Source organism: Salvelinus namaycush, chromosome 4, assembly GCF_016432855.1.
Source record: "Salvelinus namaycush isolate Seneca chromosome 4, SaNama_1.0, whole genome shotgun sequence".
NCBI lineage: Eukaryota > Metazoa > Chordata > Actinopteri > Salmoniformes > Salmonidae > Salvelinus > Salvelinus namaycush.
In genome coordinates, this window is record NC_052310.1 from 20,070,361 (window position 1) to 20,094,130 (window position 23,770).

Genomic DNA, 23,770 nt, shown 5'->3' on the forward strand with positions numbered 1-23,770 from the left:
TCAGGATCGAGGGAAAGATGAACGGAGCAAAGTACAGAGAGATCCTTGATGAAAACCTGCTCCAGAGTGCTCAGGACCTCAGAAACTCCCCAAATACAGGTGTGCCAAGCTTGTAGCGTCATACCCAAGAAGACTCGAAGCTGTAATCGCTGCCAAAGGTCCTTCAAATACTACAGTGAGGGAAAAAAGTATTTGATCCCCTGCTGATTTTGTATGTTTGCCCACTGACAAAGAAATGATCAGTCTATAATTTTAATGGTAGGTTTATTTGAACAGTGAGAGACAGAATAACAACAACAAAAATCCAGATAAACGCATGACAAAAATGTTATAAATTGATTTGCATTTTAATGAGGGAAATAAGTATTTGACCACTCTGCAAAACATGACTTAGTACTTGGTGGCAAAACCCTTGTTGGCAATTTTCTGTGCCGTTTCTCTAGAGATATTTCTCTCTGGGACATATTGTACAACTCACCATAGTTAAGCGGGTGTGGCCCAGCTGGGCTACAGCATTCCCCTATGGAACAAGGGCAGGACTGACGGGCTGGTGCCCAACTGGAGGGCAGGCTGTGGGGAGTGAGAGAGGGATGAAAGGAGCTGTTGTCTGGGGGCTAAGTCCCCGCTGATGGAGGATAAAGAAAGCATAAAGACAGAGGGATGACGAAAGAGGGATAGAGAATTTCTCATGTTCTCAGAAACATCATTGACGGAGTCGCACACATATGGTCAGACACAGACACTAAGTTTCATACATTACATTTTCTCTCAATTAAAGATTGGGCTTGCTTCATTTAAACAAGATTTGGGGCAATCTTACCAAGATGGAAGACAGTGTTAAGTTGACAAGCAGAATCACTGCTTGGCTGGAACAAAAGCCTGCATCCACCACACAGGTTACGAGGTTAAGCTTTCCCACCCGATTTAAACCATCCACCCAAAATAAATGGTCTAAAACAGTAGCTAAAAAAGAAAGGAAATATAAACTAGTGCCGAAAGTTTAGGGTAAGTATTTCCCTTTCACCATGTCATGGAGGTCACAGTACATATGGAGATGTTTTGTTGTTGTCTTGTGACCAAAACAGCCTAACCATGTATTATGGTGCAGACCATAAATGTGACTTAATCTAAATATGTCTCTGAAGAAAAAGGAGTCAGTCACTCTATTTCGAGAGGGCCGTTGGAGCTAGATGATGCGGTGGGCCGTTCTGATGAGCTCGAATGGCTGTGGCGAGCCACCACTGTTTACATAGCGAACGACAGGATTTTTAATCTTACATGTCATTGGGATTCACTAAGGCCCGGGAGACAATACGGGAACAAAACACAGAGGCACATTTAAACGTAAGGCTTTTCTTTGTCTATAGACCCAATAAGAGAGCATGAATTGAAGCGATGTCCGTTTGCCAATATTCAAGCAGGACAGATTCCCCCATGTCAAAATGAGTTACTAACTGTGGCCAGTGACCTGCTTAACTGAAGTATTTTTATTGTAAAGTGTTTCCAGCCCTGGTTATTGTTTTGTCTTTGTATACCGCATAACATAACCAAGAGGAGATGCTAGCTAGATAATAATACAGTATCAGGGTATGTGCAGGTTCCATGAAGTTGAATTTAAGACCTTTTTATGCCACTTGAAATGTAATTTAATACTAATTTTGAGGGTTGCGTGTTGTGGTGGCAGAATTTCCACAACAGCGTGCCACACAACTGCTAATTTCCCCCTCCAGAAATGAGCCCATGTTGGCAAAAAGTCATATTTTTAGGGCTGGCTCTTTCACCAAGAGTTATAGCCTACATGGTTCATATTGTCAGGCAGGTGTGCTATTTTAGCAATGAGCATTCTCCTGTAGCCTAACGGATGTAGTAGCATAGTGGCTAGGCTAAAGATGGCTGAAGCATGGGGTTGCCCAACTGCATTTGTTTAGGCTAATCATTAGCTAGATCACAAATGCTAAGTGTTCCAAATTTTGGCTTCAATGCCAATACTATACTGAACAAAAATATAAAACGCAAAATGCAACAATTTCAACGATTTTACTGAGTTACCGTTCATATAAGGAAATCAGTCAATTGAAATTAATTAATTAGGCCCTAATCTATGGACTTCACATGATGGACAGGGGCGCAGCCAAGGGTTGGCCTGGGAGGGCATAGGCCCACCCACTGGGGAGCCAGGTTTAGCCAATCAGAATGAGTTTTTCCCCACAAAAGGACTTTACAGAAATACTCCTCAGTTTCATTAGCTGTCCGGGTGGCTAGTATCAGATTATCCCGCAGGTGAAGAAACCGGATGTGGAGGTCCTGGGCTGGTGTGGTTCCACGTGGTCTGCGGTTGTGAGGTTGGTTGGACTTACTGCCAAATTCTCTAAAATGACATTGGAGGAGGCTTATGGTAGAAAAATGTACATTAAATTCTCAGTGGACATTCCTGCAGTCAGCATGCCAATTGCACACTCCCTCAAAACTTGAGGAATCTGTGGCATTGCGTTGTGTGACAAAACTGCACATTTTAGAGTGGCATTTTAATGTCCCCAGCACAACGTACACTTGTGTTTGTTTCTATATATTGTTTCTTTTTTTGGTACATTTACCCCTTTTTAGTTCCAACCGCCGTGTCTTTGTGAGACGCAGAGTAGGTGAACGGATGATCTCCACATATGTGGTTCCCACCATGAAGCATGAGGAGGAGGTGTGATGGTGCTTTGCTGGTGACACTGTCAGTGATTTATTTAGAATTCAAAGCACACTTAACCAGCATGGCTACCACAGCATTCTGCAGCGATACGCCATCCCATCTGGTTAGTGGGACGATCATTATTTTTTCAACAGGACAATGACCCAAAACACACTTCCAGGCTGTGTAACGGCTATTTGACCAAGAAGGAGAGTGACGGAGTGCTGCATCAGATGACCTGGCCTCCAGAATCACCCGACCTAAACCCAATTGAGATGGTTTGGGATGAGTTGGACCGCAGAGTGAAGGAAAAGCAGCCAACAAGTGCTCAGTATATGTGGGACCTCCTTCAAGACTGTTGGAAAACCATTCCAGGTGAAGCTGGTTGAGAGAATGCCAAGAGTGTGCAAAGCTGTCATCAAGGCAAAGGGTGGCTACTTTGAAGAATCTCAAATATAAAATAGATTTTGATTTGTTTAACACTTTTTCGGTTACTAAATGATTCCATATGTGTTATTTCATAGTTTTGATGACTTCACTATTATTCTACAATGCAGAAAATAGTAAAAATAAAGAAAAACCCTGGAATGAGTAGGTGCGTCCAAACTTTGGACTAGTACTGTATGTAAATGTAATATTTCAGTTTTTTATTATTATTATAAATTAGCAAAAATTTCGAATAACGTATTGCTTTGTCATTATGGGGTATTGTGAACAGATTGATGGGGGGAGGGGAAACTATTTGAATCAAATTTAGAATAAGGCCTGTAACGTCACCAAATGTGGAAAAAGTCAAGGGTTCTGAATACTTTCCGAATGCATTGAATGTATATAATGGTGTGAAATGGACAGTATATGAAGAGAAAAGCTGTGTACAGCAAAGGAAAGGTGTGTACAACAGTATATAGGATGAGCCTTGATTAGATTACAGTATATACAGTTGAAGTCGGAAGTTTACATCCACTTAGGTTGGAGTCATTAAAACTAGTTTTTCAACCACTCCACAAATTTCTTGTTAACAAACTATAGTTTTGGCAAGTCAGTTAGGACATCTACTTTGTGCATGACACAAGTCATTTTCCAACAATTGTTAACAGACAGATTATTTCACTTATAATTCACTGTATCACAATTACAGTGGGTCAGAAGTTTACATACACTAAGTTGACTGTGCCTTTAAACAGCTTGGAAAATTCCAGGAAATTATGTCATGGCTTTAGAAGCTTCTGATAGGCTAATTGACATCATTTGAGTCAATTGGAGGTGTACCTGTGGATGTATTTCAAGGCTTACCTTCAAACTCAGGGCCTCTTTGCTCGACATCATGGGAAAATCAAAAGAAATCAGCCAAGACCTCAGAAAAAAATTGTTTGACCTCCACAAGTCTGGTTCATCCTTGGGAGCAATTTCCAAATGCCTGAAGGTACCACGTTCATCTGTACAGACAATAGTACACAAGTATAAACACCATGGGACCACGCATCCGTCATACCGCTCAGGAAGGAGACCCGTTCTGTCTCCTAAAGATTAACGTACTTTGGTGCGAAAAGTGAATATCAATCCCAGAACAACAGCAAAGGACCCTGTGAAGATGCTGGAGGAAACAGGTACAAAAGTATCTATATCCACAGTAAAACGAGTCCTATATTGACATAACCTGAAAGGCTGCTCAGCAAGGAAGAAGCCTCTCCTCCAAAATCGGCATAAAAAAGCGACTACGGATTGCAACTGCACATGGGGACAAAGATCGTACTACTGTCCTCTGGTCTGATGTAACAAAAATAGAACTGTTTGGCCATAATGACCATCGTTATTTTTGGAGGAAAAAGGGGGATGCTTCCAAGCCGAAGAACACCATCCCAACCATGAAGCACAGGGGTGGCAGCATCATGTTGTGGGGGTGCTTTGCTGCAGGAAGGACTGGTGCACTTCACAAAATAGATGGCATCATGAGGTAGCAAAATTATGTGGATATATTGAAGGAACATCTCAAGACATCAGTCAGGAAGTTAAAGCTTGGTCGCAAATGGGTCTTCCAAATGGACAATGACCCCAAGCATACTTCCAAAGTTGTGGCAAAATGGCTTAAGGACAACAAAGTCAAGGTATTGGAGTGGCCATCACAAAGCCCTGACCTCAATCCTATAGAAAATTTGTGGGCAGAACTGAAAAAGCGTGTGCGAGCAAGGAGGACTACAAGCCTGACTCAGTTACACCAGCTCTGTCAGAGGAATGGGCCAAAATACCCCCAACTTACTGTGGGAAGCTTTTGGAAGGTTACCCGAAACGTTTGACCCAAGTTAAACAATTTAAAGGCAATGCTACCAAATACTAATTGAGTGTATGTAAACTTCTGACCCACTGGGAATGTGATGAAAGAAATAAAAGCTGAAATAAATCATTCTCTCAACTATTATTCTGACATTTCACACTCTTAAAATAAAGTGGTGATCCTAATTGACCTAAGACAGGGAATTTTTACTAGGATTAAATGTTAGGAATTGTGGAAAAACTGAGTTTAAATGCAAATGGCTAAGGTGTATGTAAACTTCCGACTTCAACTGTACATGTGAAGTGGGTAAAACAGTATATAAACATTATTAAAGTGACCAGTGTTCAATGACTATGTACATAGGGTAGCAGTCTCTAAGGTGCAGGGTAGAGAACCGGGTGGTAGCCGGCTAGTTACAGTGACTAAGGTTCAGGGCAAGGGACTGGGCGGAGGCAGGCTACTGGTGACTATTTAACAGCCGGATGGCCTGGAGATGGAATCTGTTTTTCAGTCTCTCATCTCAGCTTTGATGCACCTGTACTTGTCTCCGCCTTCTAGATGGTAGTGGGGAGAACAGGCCATAGCTCAGGTGGCTGAGGTCCTTGATGATCTTCTTGGCCTTCCTGTGACACCGGGTGCTGTAGATGGCCCAAAGGGCAAGCAGTGTGACCCCGGTGATGTGTTGGGCTGACAGCCCCACCCTCTGTAGAGCCCTGCGGTTGCGGACAGTGCAATTGCCGTGCCAGGCGGTGATACAGCTCTCAATGGTGTATCTGTAGAAGTTTGTAAGGGTCTTAGGGGCCAAGCCAAATTTCTTCAGCCTCCTGAGGTTGAGGAGGCACTGTTGCACCTTCTTCACCATACTATCTGTGTGAAGGGACCATTTCATTTGATGTGCACGCCGAGGAACTTGAAGCTTTTCACCCTCACCACTGCGGCCCCGTCGATGTGGATGGGTGGTGCGCTCTCTGCTGTCTCCTGAAGTCCACGATCAGCTCCTTTGCTTTGTTCACGTTGAGGGAGAGGTTATTTTCCTGGCACCACTCCACCAGGGCCCTCACCTCCTCCCTGTAGGCTGTCTCATCGTAGTTGGTAATCATGTCTGCCACTGTTCATCAGCCAACTTGATGTTGGAGACGTGCGTGGCTACACAGTCATGGGTGAACAGGGAGTACAGGAGGGGGAGCACCCACCCTTGTGAGGTAGGTGTTGTTGCCTACCTTCATCACCTGGGGTCAGCCCGTCAGAAAGTCCAGGACCCAGTTGGCAACGGCCCGACTCGCACTGGCACACGATGTGCACACACAGAGGCGCACATGTGGATTGATCTCTTACATTTTGAGTGTGCCTCGAGTATTATTTGATGTTAAATTGTTTATATTTATTTGCCGTGGTGGCAACAATTAAGTAACAGCACAATATAACGGAAACACTGTAGTCATCTCCGTCACATTTTTTAAGACCTTCGAAAAACTGAATTTAAAGGGATACTTCGGGATTTTGCTAATGATGCCGTTTATCTACTTCCCTAGAGTAAGGAAGTTAGAGGTAGTTTCTCCAGCCAATGATAACTAGTGTTAGCTAGTAGATACCTATAGACTTCCAGTCATTGTGCTAATGCTAGTTAGCATTGGCTCGCAAGACTACCTCTAACTTCCTTCATACCGGACACAGAGACATAAAAATGGTACCCACTAGTTCACCTGACTCTGGTGTCCTTAATCATCCCTTTAAGACATTTCAAGACTTTTTAAGGGCCCCCTGAGTATAGATAGAATAAAATACGGCCGGTATTTAAATCAATTGGAGATCAGGATAGTGCCTTTAGAAGTGTCCCATGGCATTACTCTGTTTAGTTCTGAAGGCAAACCTGACTGAGAAGACATGCATTCACTGCAACCAGATTGACTAATTCTATTCAAGTGTCAAGTCCCTTCATCCTGAATCCCACTGCAGTGCAAAACAAACGCACTTCTGGAAGCACTATTTGGAAAGGTACTTACTGCAATCGATTGAATATTGGTCTAAAATAATTCTAAAACAAAAAGTGGAGAAAAATATCAACATTGTGAGGGCATTATTACCTGTCTATTTCAGTTCTGGATGTCGGTCAGTTGGGGGACTTCAAAGCCCAGAGACCTGGAAACAGAGAACAAACAGGAATCATGATAGTCCTGATAGAAGGTAGGCTAATAACTGAACAGGTGAGTTACTGCACTGCAAATTTTGCCCTAGATGATACAACGTGGATTTTGTAAGCCATAGTGATATTTTTGGTTGCATGTAAAGCTTCATTAGTAGAATGCTCGAGAATCCAATTCTCTCCCATTCTCCCAAATATATCACTTTCTTGCAGCTACTCTCTCCCGTTCCCACTCTCTTGTTTAAATGCACAGGCCTACAGTTTTGGAAAGTGGAAATAAAGTGTGAGGAGGAGAAAGAATAGAAAAAGAAAAGAAGAGAGGACAGTCTTGTGACAGCCACATTTGAGAACTTTTCCTGTTGAGAGTCTATTGCTGCCATTCTACTGTTTCTCACTGTATCATCTCTCAATAACAGCATATCCACACAAGTCAATTTCACTGGAGGTGTTGTGAATTAATAAATATCTGCTGACTGTGTGTGTGTGTGTGTGTGTGTGTGTGTGTGTGTGTGTGTGTGTGTGTGTGTGTGTGTGTGTGTGTTACAAACTGCTTTCAACAATGACATTTCCTTTGGGAAAGTGACTTATTGTCTAATCCATTTTAAAGTTTTGTTCCAAGACCTAGTAAGGTCTGAAATGCTTTGCCATTGTGTTTTAGCTAGCTATGAGTTAGTCATATCACTGGTAATGTTAGGTATGTATAGGCTAGCTAAACAGATACAAGTCAGTCTTGATAGGATGAAATATATGCGAAAGAAGTCAGAGAGCTACAGCAAGCCAACTAGCTAGCTACTGTAGCTTGATGTTAAGCAAAAAAGTTATAAATCAAAAATAATGCGGGAATCAGACCCGGGGCAGGGCGAGACGGTGACAGATCTAGTGCAAGCTAACATTAGCCATAATTAATTTCCGAGCTGCACAAAATGCCAACAAACAATATCAGAAAGCTAGCTAGCTAGCAAGCAAACGACATTTAAAATGTTGTCAAAGTAACGTTAGTTAGCTAACTGGCTTGAAAGCTGTCTTAAAAAATCTTACCTTGTCCAAACGTCAACTTGGCTTTAACAAATATGATTGAGGAACTCCGATTTACTGTCATATTTTGGTTTTCAACAAAGTCCCATTTACAACCAAATGTCTTCTTACCATAAAGTTGATTAAATCAATTTCTATATTCGAACAACTAGCTATTTAAGTGTTAAAAAACGCGGGATTGCCTGCTGGGTGGATAGAAACTGTGTCCCAAAATACTCGCTCGTTGGTTATTTTTCTTTTCCAGCTTCAAAGCCTTGCTCCACATCTGGCTCACGTTGGGAAAGCATGCTACTGGCTACACAGCTGGCTAAATTCTGATTCCCCACGACGGTCCGTGCGCCTTCGAACGGCTTAAAGAAAGTGTTTCTCTTCAAACAAATTAGATTTGTGCCGTCAACGTATAACAAGCAAGTGACATATAGTCACACAATTTATATTTCACAAAGTTTATATTTCAATTACAAATTGTCGACGTTTTCAAAAGGAGCAATTGTGACCAATGCCTCCGAGAGCACGCGAGACGGTGCACTGAAAAGCGGAGCAGTGCAGACAGACTCTTCAGTTGCAGAAACCATTCACCAACTTCACATATTCACATTGTACTGCACTCACTGGCCCAGTCTACGATTACTCTATCCGAGCAGCTAACAGTACTAGCCTAAAATCTCACTTAATGTAGGCTACAGTAGTCAGAGTTCATAGTCTTGTGAAAGATTTGAGTTGAGTATGCTATAGTATGTGCATTTTACATTTAATTTACAAATTGTTTATTAAAAAATATATTTATTAATTTATATAAATACTTATATATATAGCCCTTGTCTTGCACTTGTCTGGTGCCAAACTTAAGTTATTTGTGAGAGCAAATGTCTTACCTCTGACTCTGAAGAGACATTTTTTTTCTTGTGTCTTCATATACCAGCCCAAACAACTATCTCTCCCCCTACTGTATTTATTTATTTATTTATTTTGCTCCTTTGCATCCCATTATTTCTATCTCTACTTTGCACATTCTTCCACTGCAAATCTACCATTCCAGTGTTTTACTTGCTATATTGTATTTACTTCGCCACCATGGCCTTTTTTTTTGCCTTTTACCTCCCTTATCTCACCTCATTTCCTCAAATTGTATATAGACTTATTTTTCTACTGTATTACTGACTGTATGTTTGTTTTACTCCATGTGTAACTCAGTGTTGTTGTATGTGTCAAACTGCTTTGCTTTATCTTGGCCAGGTCGCAATTGTAAATGAGAACTTGTTCTCAACTTGCCTACCTGGTTAAATAAAGGTGAAATAAAACATTTATATATATATACCACGAACCAAGATTAAGGTTGACTAGACCATGGATTGACTAGTTTACAGTAATTTAACATCAATGCAGGTTATTGTAAAAGAGAGGGAGAGGGGAGGAGGAAGAGGGCAGGGTGTAGCAAAACCCAACATCTCTGGATGATGCACGTGCTGTGCTTATTGTGACTAGCTTCAACAAAGTTTCTGACTTGGATCTACCTAAATTCTTATTATTTCCTACCATACTTATCTAAGCCAGAATCAGGTGTGGTGCTTGGTTGGAACAAAACCTTGCAGTAGGCTATACACGCTATACAGGTCATAGATTGGCTTGTAAAGTGCTTTGACAAGTGGGATTCCTTTAGTGTAGTGAAGGGATATGGGCGTATTAGATTGAGAATTGACTGTGCTCCTGATACCTAGATATTGACAGTGGAAGAAAGGGAGGAGCTGGGTGATCTTGTTGAAGGTCGAGATCCAACAGAGTCAATTTGTCATTGTTTTTGATGCGCTTAACGCTAACCAGATTTCCCTGTCTTATACACTTATACGCCTAGGTTATTGACAATTGAATTTAGCGGCCTGTCTTATTATTCTGCCAATTTGACAGTAATAGACACAGAAAATATTAGCTCTATAGCAATTTCAGTCCCGATGCCCGCTTAAAATGAAAGACCAATTTTAGTTACGGTCTCGGTGCTATGAGTTAAGGCTCACTGACAATACATGCTCATGTCCATATAGTCAATAACCATCCATAGTCTTTCTGAGAGCCAGTCAGAGACAGCTCACATAGGGGAGAGTGAGGTAAGTTGTGCCAAAGGGTTGGTTGAGCCACCCCTTGTTTCTAGAAAACCATAAACAAAATGAATCATGTGACCAAATATTTAGGAAAAGGTCATAGATGGCATTTCCGGACCAGGGTTTATTGATCCTACCAATCACCTCAACACCCAATTGAACGTGGACAGGTCTGTCTGTAAAATCGAGAATTCTACTCTCAATGGTTCCCCTGCTAAATTATACATGTAAATAAAATACAGAAGAGTCAGGACCAGACTTTAAGGCGCTAGTTTAAAAAAAATATATGGTTTCAGTTGTAACATTGTAATCTCTTAAAAAGAAAGTTCACCTGGCCATACTCATAGTTCAATACATTTGTAAAATACAAGAGGACAAGTAAATTAAAGTGTCTAGTTTGACTCCTCACAAGTCCCCAACTGGCAGCTTCATGAAATAGTACCCGCAAAACACCAGTCGCAACGTCAACAGCGAAGAGGCGACTCCGGGATGCTGGCCTTCTAGGCAAAGTTCCTCTGTCCAGTGTCTGTGTTCTTTTGTCCATCTTAATCTTTTCTTTGTATTGGCCAGTCTGAGATATGGCTTTTTCTTTGCAACTCTGCCTAGAAGCTGCCTGTTGAGGACTTGTGAGGCGTCTGTTTCTCAGACCAGACACTCTAATGTACTTGTCCTCTTGCTCAGTTGTGCACCGGGGTCTCCCACTCCTCTTTCTATTCTGGTTAGAGATAGTTTGAGCTGTTCTGTAAAGGGAGTAGTACACAGCATTGTACGAGATCTTCAGTTTCTTAGCAATTTCTCGCATGGAATATCCTTAATTTCTCAGAACAAGAATAGACTGAGTTTCAGAAGAAAGTTCTTTGTTTCTGGCAATTTAGAATTTTGAGCCTGTATTTGAACCCACAAATGCTGATGCTCCAGATACTCAACTAGTCTAAAGAAGGCAAGTTTTATTGCTTCTTTAATCAGAACAACCGTTTTCAGCTGTGCTAACATAATTGCAAAAGGGTTTTCTAATGATCAATTAGCCTTTTAAAATGATAAACTTGGACTAGCTAACACAACGTGCCATTGGAACACTGGAGTGATGGTTGCTGATAATGGGCCTTTGTACGCCTATGTAGATATTCCATTCAAAATCAGCCGTTTACAGCTACAATAGTAATTTACTACATTAACAATGTCTACACTGTATTTCGGATCAATTTTATGTTATTTTAATGGACAAAAAAATGTGCTTTTCTTTCAAAAACAAGGACATTTCTAAGTGACCCCAAACTTTTGAATGGTAGTGTATGTATTTGACTCAGGTCTGGTCAGGGTTGCCTAACATCAGCATCAATCATTTCCTGAAAAAAACATGTGGCACTATAACAAATACAAGGATTTAGAGAGCTGATTCAAATGTCCAACCTTATTACTCTATTGTTTCCACATTTCCTCTCAATTCCACCAGAAATTGGAGAAGCGACTTCAAATCAGACAAGAGAGAAGCATATTGTCTCAATCGTATCTCTGGCTCACACACCTTAACGTGGTTGTAGATGGACTGCTGCTGCCAACAGAACAGAATCCATATTAGGAACACTCTGTAGAACCAATTGGCTTCACCTCTGGCCAACCCAGTGCCTACAGGCATCAAAGAGGTAGACAAATGAATCGAATGCAAAAGGGAAACACTTTTGGTCTAATCAGCCTGATAGTGTTTTGGCAAAGGAAGCACAAGGTTCTAATTCAAAGTGACCTCTTAAAAGGCCATAGTCCCTTAACTGAGTTATCTTTCACCTCGGGAGGAGTAATTGAATGTAGCAAAATCAATGGGGTTACCCACAATCACCAGATAACATTGGCTTGTAAAGTGCTTTGACAAGTGGGATTCCTTTAGTGTAGTGAAGGGATATGGGCGTATTAGATTGAGAATTGACTGTGCTCCTGATACCTAGATATTGACAGTGGAAGAAAGGGAGGAGCTGGGTGATCTTGTTGAAGGTCGAGATCCAACAGAGTCAATTTGTCATTGTTTTTGATGCGCTTAACGCTAACCAGATTTCCCTGTCTTATACACTTATACGCCTAGGTTATTGACAATTGAATTTAGCGGCATGTCTTATTATTCTGCCAATTTGACAGTAATAGACACAGAAAATATTAGCTCTATAGCAATTTCAGTCCCGATGCCCGCTTAAAATGAAAGACCAATTTTAGTTACGGTCTCGGTGCTATGAGTTAAGGCTCACTGACAATACATGCTCATGTCCATATAGTCAATAACCATCCATAGTCTTTCTGAGAGCCAGTCAGAGACAGCTCACATAGGGGAGAGTGAGGTAAGTTGTGCCAAAGGGTTGGTTGAGCCACCCCTTGTTTCTAGAAAACCATAAACAAAATGAATCATGTGACCAAATATTTAGGAAAAGGTCATTCTTTCATGGAGTTTGTGAAGGAAGAAACCACATGGAAAAAGTGGTCAGCAAGTTAGGTCCAAAAAACGGATTTTCACAGAGTCAAATTCATTTCTTGCGTTTTAAGTTTCGTGATGCTTGTAGCTCAACCAAAGTAGATAATTGTAATACTGTTTTATACATCTGTTTGGGTCTCTATAAGCTACAACATGAGGTCCTAAACCCAGCATGAAAGTGCATCCTTGTAGATGTGTGATAATATTATCAAAATGATTGCTTTGGGGCTCAACATACACTATACAAATGATGATTACATTTTGTCAGTAATATGCATAGTATTTTGCCAATTTGTCATCCATATGACCTCAATCTTTTTTTCCGAAGGCAGTGGTGATAATGTTTTATTCGGTACATAAATGTGTAAATGTGGAACATCTTACCCCAAGGCAGCTCAACTTACCCTGTCCATATGCTCCATTTACCCCATACCCAGGGTAAGTTGTGCCAAGAGACTATTTTGTTTGGACAATGTATGTTTTCAAAACTGTTACGTTTACATGAATTCTGATTATTTCCAGGGATACACGACATCCCGAAATATATGTCGATATCTTTGTTAGAAAGGATACTAAATCTCCATTGACGTAGTGATGCTGAATGTTAAAAAAAATTGAGAGCACGAGAGAGATCGAGAGGAGCTTGTCTACTCCAATAGCTGGTCAGCTCTCTGACATTATTGTTAAGGGATTAAGGTGATAACAACTAAAAATGTATAGTTGGACAACAGCAATGACAATGATTTGCTTGGAGGGCTCAGAGTGGCAGAATTCATACAGAGAATGGGGAGAGAGAGAGAGAGAGTGAGGCAAAAAGAGAGAGAGGGGAGAGAGAGAGGAAGAAAGCATAAACAGAGATATGACCGTCTAAAATTCAGTGGAAGGAAAAGTCCTTATTATAGTGTGTGTGTGTGTGTGTGTGTGTGTGTGTGTGTGTGTGTGTGTGTGTGTGTGTGTGTGTGTGTGTGTGTGTTTGCGCACGTTAGTGTGTGCTTAAATGCACGTGTGTGTGTGTGTGTGTGTGTGTGAGCACATGTGTTTGTGTTTGTGTTTGTGTTTGTGTGTGCTGAGTCAACTGGTTACTTGGCTGAGTTCAGCAGCATCTCAACTCACTTCAGTCTGAGTAAAGTGACACGGACAACCACAAACACCAGATGTCATCTACATCACTACAAAAGGCTTCAGGCCTTTTCTGTCATATTCAGTAAAACCAATGCTATAGTATGTGATCAGCAATACTGTTGACCGAACCCTAGTCTCTCGTGACAGACTGTTAAACATTTGGTTCTTGGTTACGAGATAAACAGGACGCCTTTTACAGGTAACTTGAAAATAACTGTGTAATAACACATCAACCCTTTGAGTACAAAACACTATTTTTTATTTATTTATGATATAGTAGTGTGTGTGTGTTTTATGCAGTCACATTGCGCAGATTAACATATTTTACAATGCCTGCAGAACAATTTGACATCTCAGGAACAACATCCATATGATATAGCAATCTTTTGATGAACTGGAACGCCACCATTGACTTCTGACAGTCGATTCTATTCCATTTTCCTTACGTTAGCGTTTATCCGCTAGTACTGTATTGTAGTCTACGTTCAGTCGTTTGGCAGAAACATATTCAACCGGCGCCACCTTGTGGAAATAAGTCCTATATGCATGGGTATGCTTATTGAGCCCATGGAATCAAACTTTGCAAACAACAAATTATTTCTAAGACAGTGTATATGTCCATCAATGATGTCAAAAAAATGGTGCGCATGACGCCTCTGTTTCTTGCATGAGGAAGACAATCTTTTACAAGGATATTTTAGTGGATAAATAGTGGATAGTTAAGGAGGGGACATGTTTTAATTGGCATGCTGTTTCAAATAAAAGTATTGTTTTAATTGTTGACACATTCCAAAGCATGGGAATTACAATTGGTCATGCCGTGCCAACAATTCAACTACATTCATCAAATATATATTCAACTCATTCTCCATTAGGTTTCCAATTCAAGACTTGAAGCACTGAATACAGATGAAAATAAATCCGGAAAATCTGCTCAGTTAGTTGATGGCTTTATATTCCTGTTACTATTACAATGGTGCATTACACACATGGTCTCTTTGATTTTTAGATTAAAGACAAAACAGGCTAAAACATGAAGTACACAGCATAACGTCTCTTAAAGTAGAACAGTGAGGATCAGTCAGTTCAGTATTGCAGGAGGAGTAATGCCGGTCAAAACAAGAAGGATATTTCTCAAACCGTCAAACCAGAACACACAAACACACACAGACATCATTTTCAAGAGAAATTAATATATTAGCCAAGAGGAGCACCCAAAACACTGGCCATTTTGGTTTAAGTGGGGCTATAACACTCTACCGACATTTGTAACACATTTCAGTGAAAGTTGAGGTGAGATTATATAGTGAAAACGGTCCGTAGGTGCGGAACACATTGGGGATAAGAGTTTCACAGTATTACACTTCCTCTCGTTCTCTTCACTTAAACCTATACTGTGAACATAAAGCCAGTTATTGCACAAAACTCAAACAAGGATATTCTTCTATGCAAAGCTTAATGTCTGGATTGCAGTTACAGGTCAATTATTGTATTATCTAGTGATCACAGAATTAGTACAACACCACCACCATCCTCAGCATAGTGTATTACATATGCAACTGATAGCTAAAGTGAAGTCCCACTATGGCTATCACCAAACCACTAAAATACTTTAATCTCTTTCAGTATCATACTCCAATATTTCAAAAATATTCTGACAGAGCAAATCAATGATCTCCAATGTGATTTACTGATCATATGCTGATCATGGGTCACAGCAATGTAGCTGATATGCAAATAATATATGCAAATAAACACTATTTGTATCAGCAGCTATTCCTGCTCTATACATCGTTCATCGCTCCCTGAGAGACCAAGCTACAGACAGGATCTATTGAGGCCTATGCGTTATCCTGGTTGTGAAATCTGTTTCTACTCGCCAACTTCTTTTGCTACCATCCTGAACATGGAGGCTTAAGGCAACCAGAGCTGGATCAAATCCATACAGTAGCTCGAAGACCTTCAAATACTTGACGATGACCGATGCTTGAAAGTATTTGAGATGCACGTTATTCACCTTGATTTGAAGTTCACACTTTTGGGACTATTCCATTTGTCCCATTGTACCGGGCAAACCAAATCAAGCGCAGAACAAGTATTTGAACGTATTTGGCCTATGAGTAGGCCTATGGTTGGATGAGAGATTATTTTGTTACAACGGAGACAAATTTAACCAACAAGTGCTGTAACACTGATTCATAATTTGTTATCTCATCAAAGGTACTTTCTTTGATGACAATAACACATCAACATGCAGGTCGGTTTATTTTCAAGGAAGCCTTTTGGATTTTTGTTTGTTTGTTACATCAGGGTCAAAGATACAAACACTCAAACCCCATGGCCTTTTGTTCACAGTGATTTATGACTTTGAGCACACACTTGTCTTGTATAGGGTTCAAATTACATAGACATGCACATAGACTCAGTATGTGAGGATGCACTGAAATAGTGTGCTGGACCAAGGTAGTATTTCTATCACTGGAGGAGATGTTCATATTTGAATGCTTACGGGAATGCCCTGGTTTCTTATGGTAGAACCCACCACCATCTCCAGGCATCCCCTATAATTCGATAACAAGTCTCCAGTAACCATTTCTGGAGGACATTAGTTGATTCTCTGCCTTTTTGGGTGGACAGCAACCCAGATATAGAGAGTTGTTGACTCAATTAGTTAATAGTCTCCCCTGTCAAGTCTCAGAGCTCAATGAAAGAGTTAACACTGGAGATGGGGGTGTTCAAGGAAGGCCAATAGGTTCAAATGTCTGAGGAGACCATGACAGTTATAGCAGGGGGGAGGGATTGAGACACTCCAATGTCAATAGAATTATAGACATGGGACCACACACAGATTCCAATGTCTCATGTCTCAAGTGTTTCATAGGTTTCTCACAATGTGAGGGTGTACTGTACAAAGAGGTGCAGCGCGGATGCACGGGCTTCACTTTGCATCTCAAGTCGGTGTACATTGCCCTTGTATATTAGGTGTCAGCGAGTGTGTGCCAGAGCGTCAGTGGCGTCTATCTCTGTGTCATTCTATCCCAAGCCTGCTCCTGGAGAGCCACGGTGTGTGTGGGCTTTGGTACCAGACACTGCTAGAACACATGATTCTATTAGTCAACTTATGTCAACCAGTCATCACTTACTTTATTAGCAGAATGAGGTGTGTTAAGGCTGGGCCGGGACAAAACAATGCTCACACTCCTGGACCATGTAAAGAACATTGATTGTGTCGAAATATCCATACTAGCGTACTACATACTTAAACTGCGTACTCATTTCGACGTCTGATCTATTAGAATTCACCACTTTTTTCCGACTCACATGTTTGAAAACAGCGGATAATCAGATAAATTGATGCGGTGTGCCAAAATGAACGAATGGCCGGAGTCAACGCAATCACGTATTAGATGACGCATTCGGAGTACTATGTTTGAAATTTCACATACTATATAGCACTTTCTTTTTTGCATACTATTTAGTACGCTAGTATGGGCATTTGGACACGGCCACTGTCTTCAACCCAATAGTTACAAACCCTGATCTTGAAAAGCTAGAGTGTGCAGACAGGCTTTTTTACCCAAGCCAACAACACATCTCATTTCAACAATAATCTACCCATCGTGATTGATTAAGCCTTACTATAAGACATTTTAAAGGCTCGTATATGCTTATAACAACTTATAAAGCACTATACCTGCAGGGTGTTTTAGACCTGGGGTGGAACAAAAGCCCCACATACTGCAGCCGTCAAGCACCAAGTGGAAAGATTAGAACCCTTGTATTCCAAGGTGCAAATGACACATTGACTCCTGGAGGTGTCCTACAAAGTAGTGGACAGGACCAACATTAATATTCTTAATGCCTACAGAGATGGTACTGTTAACCCAAAATTAATATTCTTAATGCCTACAGAGATGGTACTGTTAACCCAAAATTAATCTTCTTAATGCCTACAGAGATGGTACTGTTAACCCCAAATTAATCTTCGTAATGCTTACAGTAGTACTGCTAACCAAAAGGGAAGACTATGCACACTGCAATCACACTGAAGTATTCTGTCCTTCTTTATCATCAATGCTTACGTGTGCTTTATTGATAATGTTTCGACCCTTAGGTCTACCTTAGGTCAAAACGTTGTCAATGAAGCACATGGGAGCATAATTTGCAATAAGTCAAGTCTTCTTTAGTCTTTTACAAACATATTCTTGGATCTCTAGCACCTGCTTAAAAACACTGGACATGCGTCATGTCATTTTCCTCCTACACTGTAATACTTTTAACAGTAACCTTTGGGGGTACCCTAATCTGTTCATTCCTACCTGCTTCTGTGTGCTATACCTGGTCCCAGATTTGTTTGTACTGACAGCACACAATCTGGTACCTGTCTAGCTGCAGTGTCCTTTCTCCATCTCATCTCTCCTCCTCCAGCCTGTTCAGGCAGTCCACCACGTCCTGCCCGCTGGCCCAGGGCACCACGCTGACCTTAAGGCCCTCCGTCCCAGCGTCCTGCATCTCCTGCAGCAGCCGGTGCATGGGAAAGTGCCTCCTGGGGAAGGCCGTGTCGCGGGGCCCCAGGGCTAGCATGGGGCAAATGTCGTTGGCCCCGTCCCCCACGTAGAACACCCTCTGGAAGGGGCAGCCGCCGCGCTCCTGCTGCCGCCGCGCCAGGTACTCCCGTACGATCACCTGCTTGCACATGTTATCGGGGCAGCGCTGGCAGCCGTGGGCGTGGAAGGGCAGGAGCACCAGGCGCCCCTGAGCGTCAAAGCTGGCCGGGTTGGTGAAGATCCTGTGGAAGAGGTGGCGAGCCCCAGCCCTCTCCAGCCATGCCTCAATGAAGTACATGTTTGCGTCGGAGACCACCACCAACTCAAAGTCCTGCTTGCGGGACTGGAGGTACTGGAAGAGAGTGAGAAGGCCGGGCGTGGGGGGAATTTGCTCGACCTTGGAGCGAATGGAGTCCTCAGTGACGCCCTGCTCAGCAATGTAGGCCAGGATGCGCTGCATTTGCTCGTTGTAGTAGCCCTCGCGGTACGAGTGTCTCAGCCAATCGGGGAGCTGCTGGCCCGGGGCGGCGCGCACCACTGCATCGTCGCTGCTCTCGTTGACGATAGTTTCGTCGAAGTCGAAGAGAACCAGGAAGCGTTTGGGAGGGGACGGGACCGGGGCCGTGGAAGGGACAGATGAGGCAGCCATGTTTGGGGAGCGGTAGGACGGTGGCTCGCCCACACCTGAGGAAGATAAGAGGACAGGGGGACAAAAGAGACGGTTGAACAAAGTGAGTCATGCCAGTGTTTACCATGGTGGTCAAAACTTACTAGTGGCTTCCTTTTGAGATGTGGCTTAAGACTGTGACCTAGCTAAAAATATTGCCCCTGTGTACTATAGGCCAACAGTACTGTACATTTTGTGAACCACTGTGGTGTGCTTTTAGCTGACATCTTGAATCCTGAATGTCTTATTGTAACAGTATAACTTTAGTACGTCCCCTCGCCCCGACACGGGCGCGAACCAGGGACCCTCTGCACACATCAACAACTGACACCCACGAAGCATCGTTACCCATCGCTCCACAAAGGCCACGGCCCTTACAGAGCAAGGTGCAACCCTACTTCTAGGTTTCAGAGCAAGTGACGTAACGGATTAAAACGCTACTAGCGCGTACCCGCTAACTAGCTAGCCATTTCACATCCGTTACACTCACCCCCCTTTCAACCTCCTCCTTTTCCGCAGCAACCAGTGATCCGGGTCAACAGCATCAATGTAACAGTATAACTTTAGTACGTCCCCTCGCCCCGACCTCGGGCGCGAACCAGGGACCCTCTGCACACATCAACAACTGTCGCCCACGAAGCATCGTTACCCATCGCTCCACAAAGGCCACGGCCCTTGCAGAGCAAGGGGCAACACTACTAATAGGTTTCAGAGCAAGTGACGTAACTGATTGAAACGCTACTAGCGCGTACCCGCTAACTAGCTAGCCATTTCACATCCGTTACATTATCACCCTCTGTCATCATGTCATGTCATTGCTGGTATGCCTCTGGTCCAAACTCCACAAGTAAAAAGTAAAAGTACCACATTATGGGTTGATGCGTTGCACAGACCTTGATTAAACCTGTTATTAAATCTGTGACTGAAAATACCTTTCAATGGAGACTTTCCATGGAGCAAGCTTAATGAGCTTTAAATTGCAACAACGTAAGGCGGCGGAAATGGGGAGAAATTACAACCAGCCCAGACTAAGTCCTTAGGACTGGACTTTGGGATTTAAGAATTACTACAGGAGGAAAGGTAGAGATGTGGAGTTGAGATAAGAAAATGGGTCTGAGATACCAAATGGAATGTATCGAAGAGAAAAACAACAAGGAGGACATTCACATACAGTTTATGGCAAGTGTGGGAAAATGTAGCATCCCAATTGTTTTGAAAGATATCACTTGAATTATTAAGCTATAGCGCAATAAAATAATATCTGCACAACTTTATCAACAAACAACACACTAGGCCTACACTTGGCAATATTCAAATGCTGAACATCTCCACATTCATTCAATAGATTAACATGGAGCCCCTAGGATACAGCCCACAGCCTCAACCTTGGAATGATGCCATTTTGACATAAGAGCTAGGCTTCAAGCAGGCACAAGGCACTACTGTTGCAGCCTTGCTGTAACTGGAGTGGAGAAAGAGGGCTGGGCCACAAGGATATTACATCACACTGCATATCTTGACCATAAGTGGACCAACGGAGAGCAGTCAATTGGTTCAATATTCCCTAGTGTCCCAAGCGTTCCTAAAATCAATCATAGCAACAAATAAATAATAATTAGGTCTAAGTAACCTAATAAATAGTCATGATAAATGATACAGTCTTAGTAAAATGTTGCAACCCATTGAAATAGCATATTGGCTGCTGCTGTTTGTTGATTTAAAGTAACAGCTTTGTTAGTTTATATGGTTGGATTTTATAGGCCTATGCAATGGTGCCTATATGCATTTTAAACCCAGACCGTTACAACATAGAACTCTTACGTGAACAAATCTCCCCATCAGCAAAGCAGAAGTGCAACAGCAGATTAAATAATTAAAGTGTAAAGAGCAGCGCAGTGCTGCAACATTTGCGCATTGCAATCCCAAAAGAAAAACAAAACGTCCTGCCCATTTTTGAAAAACAGTGTTAGATTATGGGCTATTCCCAGGCCGATCAAAGACACTTTGCTGATACAGCCTGCGTAAAATCAAATACAGATCTAATTTTACACATGCCAATACAACTGTTCCAACGCACCTCATCAGATGACTGATAAACGCTGATTTCCATCCCCACACTGGTCCCCTTATTTATAGTACATATCCACTGACTAAGCTGTCTAAATATACACTCGAACAGCTATTATTAATGCGACTAAAGGTTACCCTTGAAGGTCCGTAGCGCAACCCACTCCACTGTCCGATTTGGGTACATTGACCGTGCATTTTTTGGGGGTTTGCGCGCCAGGGGATCAAAAGACAAAATCAATATTAAGCAGAACAGAGAGAATAGATAGACGATATTATGACATCAAAGAATTATACCGGTGAACATGTGATTTCAAATGGTCAGCTCTGTGCCCCTCGTCCTGAGTGGTTGCTGGTGCCCGGCTACCGCATTCTTGTGTCGGCGACGGGACATTTGCTTCGCCTCGCCGGGTAGCGGGGGCAGATGAATTAAATGCATTCCAACTCCCCCACCATGGGCGTCAAAACCAAGGAGAGCGACAGCCGCGATGACGTCCAACTGCGTCCCAGTGACGCGACAACATAGGAGGCGGCTACAGGTTTACGTGCGTAGATTGTGCTACGCGCTCTCAGCCATGTATTGACACGGTATAACGCTCTTTGTATAATAGCATAGAATATACCTAAATTATCTCATTGGTGGGTGCTTATATTTGTCCTATGTATGTGGAGAGTGGAAATGTTTTTTTTGCATATCCCAACTCCCCATGAGACACCCTTGGAGAGTGGGGCCATGACCAGGGTCTGCCATTATCAAAGGCAACCCTGGTGAAATTAGGTTTAAGTGCCTTGCTCGAGGGCACACTGGCAGATTTTTCACATTTTGGCGACCTTTTGGTTACTGGCCCAATGCTCTAACCTTTAGGCTTCCTGCCGCCCTAGTTATATTGCTGAAGAAAAACACCATATGAGAAAATGTGTCAATAAAGCATAGTAGACCGCTATAGCTTACTGACGTATGGTAAAGGAAGAATTTAAAAAGTATTCAATGGTAGTTCATTGCATTTGTGTAGAGTTGGAACACAGCGTGCCTATGTTTATTCATGTATGTGCAACACTCGTGACCTACACACATTATCATGGTAACAGTCCCCATGTGGGCTACAGTAATCTGTTTTATAGATCTCCTGTATCTTCTGTTCTCAGCCATTGAAGTGGTGGAACATAGCGCCATTGTACAAGCTCTGCCAACAAGTCCACTGATTGCTGGTCAAGGTTGTTCAATGGTAGGCCACAGTACAGTATATTGACCAGATATTCACTATTAATCGTCAATGGAATTGAAGTTCTTAGGTTGGAAGGGTTTCAGTGAACCTTCTTAGGCTGTTTCAATGTCATAAATTGAGATCTAAAGATCAAAAACAAAAAAACAGGATGCCTTTTGGCAAACAAAGACATTAAGACAATTTTTCTAATGCTGTGAGAAAATGACTACTAGACAGTTTGACAGAACACTTTATGTAACACTTGATCACATAGAGAACCTCTCCCTCAATGTCAGCCAAACAAATGAGCTGATTGGACTTCAGGAGGAACCAGGATGGGCACGCCTCCATCCTTATCAAAGGGGCCTCCGTGGTGACCTACAAAACGTCAAGTTCATCTCTGAGGAGCTGAAATGGTCAAACTACACAAACTACACAGACACAATGGTGAAGAAGGCACAAGAAGGTGGTGACTCCCTGCATTTCCCCATTTGGAAACTTTCCCTCCCCTCAACAGGCATCTACCATGCCCCCACCCCAATGGACACTTATCATGCTGAACACATTTACATTTTAGTCATTTAGCAGATAGCCACCACTACCCCCCCCCCCCCTCCCCCAATTTCCCTGCCCACACCCCAATGGACATTTATATTTATCAATGTCACAGTTGTGAACATATACTGTATATGTTATTATTATACATTTGTTTATGTTTTATTGTTTCATTCACAATTGCACGGTTGGAACTCAGAGCTTAAGAATTTCACTGTACATTGCAAGTGACTAAATAAAAATCGAATCTATATATTTTGTCTCAAACTTCCAACCTCGTCATGACCAAGCTTCCTGCCCACCTGCACAGAAAGTTGAAATGGAATTGTATTTAACTTCTGGCTTCCTGTGGACTGTTTTTGTGCATCACTGTAGCACTTGATAGGTTGGAAGCAATGATAAACCCTGGATTGCTGGTGCTGCTGTACGTATTGGTCATCGAGTGGCTTTGAAGCCACCGGTCGGCCATTTTGTCATTCCCCAGTAGGAGCAGTCCTTCATAGGAATGAATGGATTCTACAGTATTTCAATTAAATGTTTCAAGGACAAAATTACATGTATTTAAATATTATTTTTGTTTTAGTGGGACAGTAACATTAGTAATCTCAAAAATGATACTTTAAATCTCAAAAAAGTATACTTTAAGGACAATTTTATGGTTTGCTTACATAATATAATAGTATGTATTATGATTTCTGTAATAGAATAAAAGTGGCAAAACGAATGTAGACATTAATAAAAGCATTTCTATGGCTTCCAAAATATTTTTTGTAATGGGTGGGAGTGCCAAGATGGAGGCACTGTGACTTCAACACAGCGCCCCCAAATGGTTATCTAGTGTATATATAAGTCATTAGAATTGAGCCCATCATTAGCTTTCCGTGATGTAATGGCGACCTCTTGTGGTAGGTGTGCTCACACCGTGTCAG

At 42.0% G+C, this 23,770-nt stretch overlaps 1 protein-coding gene across 3 annotated transcripts in view; it reads right to left on the bottom strand.

The window, feature by feature from the left end:
- Positions 1 to 21,486, bottom strand: part of LOC120046287 (probable phosphatase phospho1) — a 36,158-nt gene extending 14,672 nt beyond the window's left edge. Inside the window, exons 1-3 of one of the 3 annotated variants that reach the window (XR_005476786.1) lie at positions 21,379 to 21,486; positions 17,495 to 19,031; positions 7,034 to 7,088 (exon numbers count right to left, since the gene is read on the bottom strand). Coding sequence is in view for 1 of the 3 variants with exons in the window: in XM_038991376.1 (XP_038847304.1) it covers positions 18,211 to 19,031; positions 21,379 to 21,388 (831 nt within the window). In the remaining 2 variants the exon portion in view is untranslated. Of the gene's footprint in view, positions 1 to 7,033; positions 7,089 to 14,040; positions 19,032 to 21,378 lie in introns of those variants that run through there. The other 2 variants (XR_005476787.1, XM_038991376.1) reach the window with 2 other exon arrangements.
- Between the last annotated feature and the right edge of the window lie 2,284 nt (positions 21,487 to 23,770).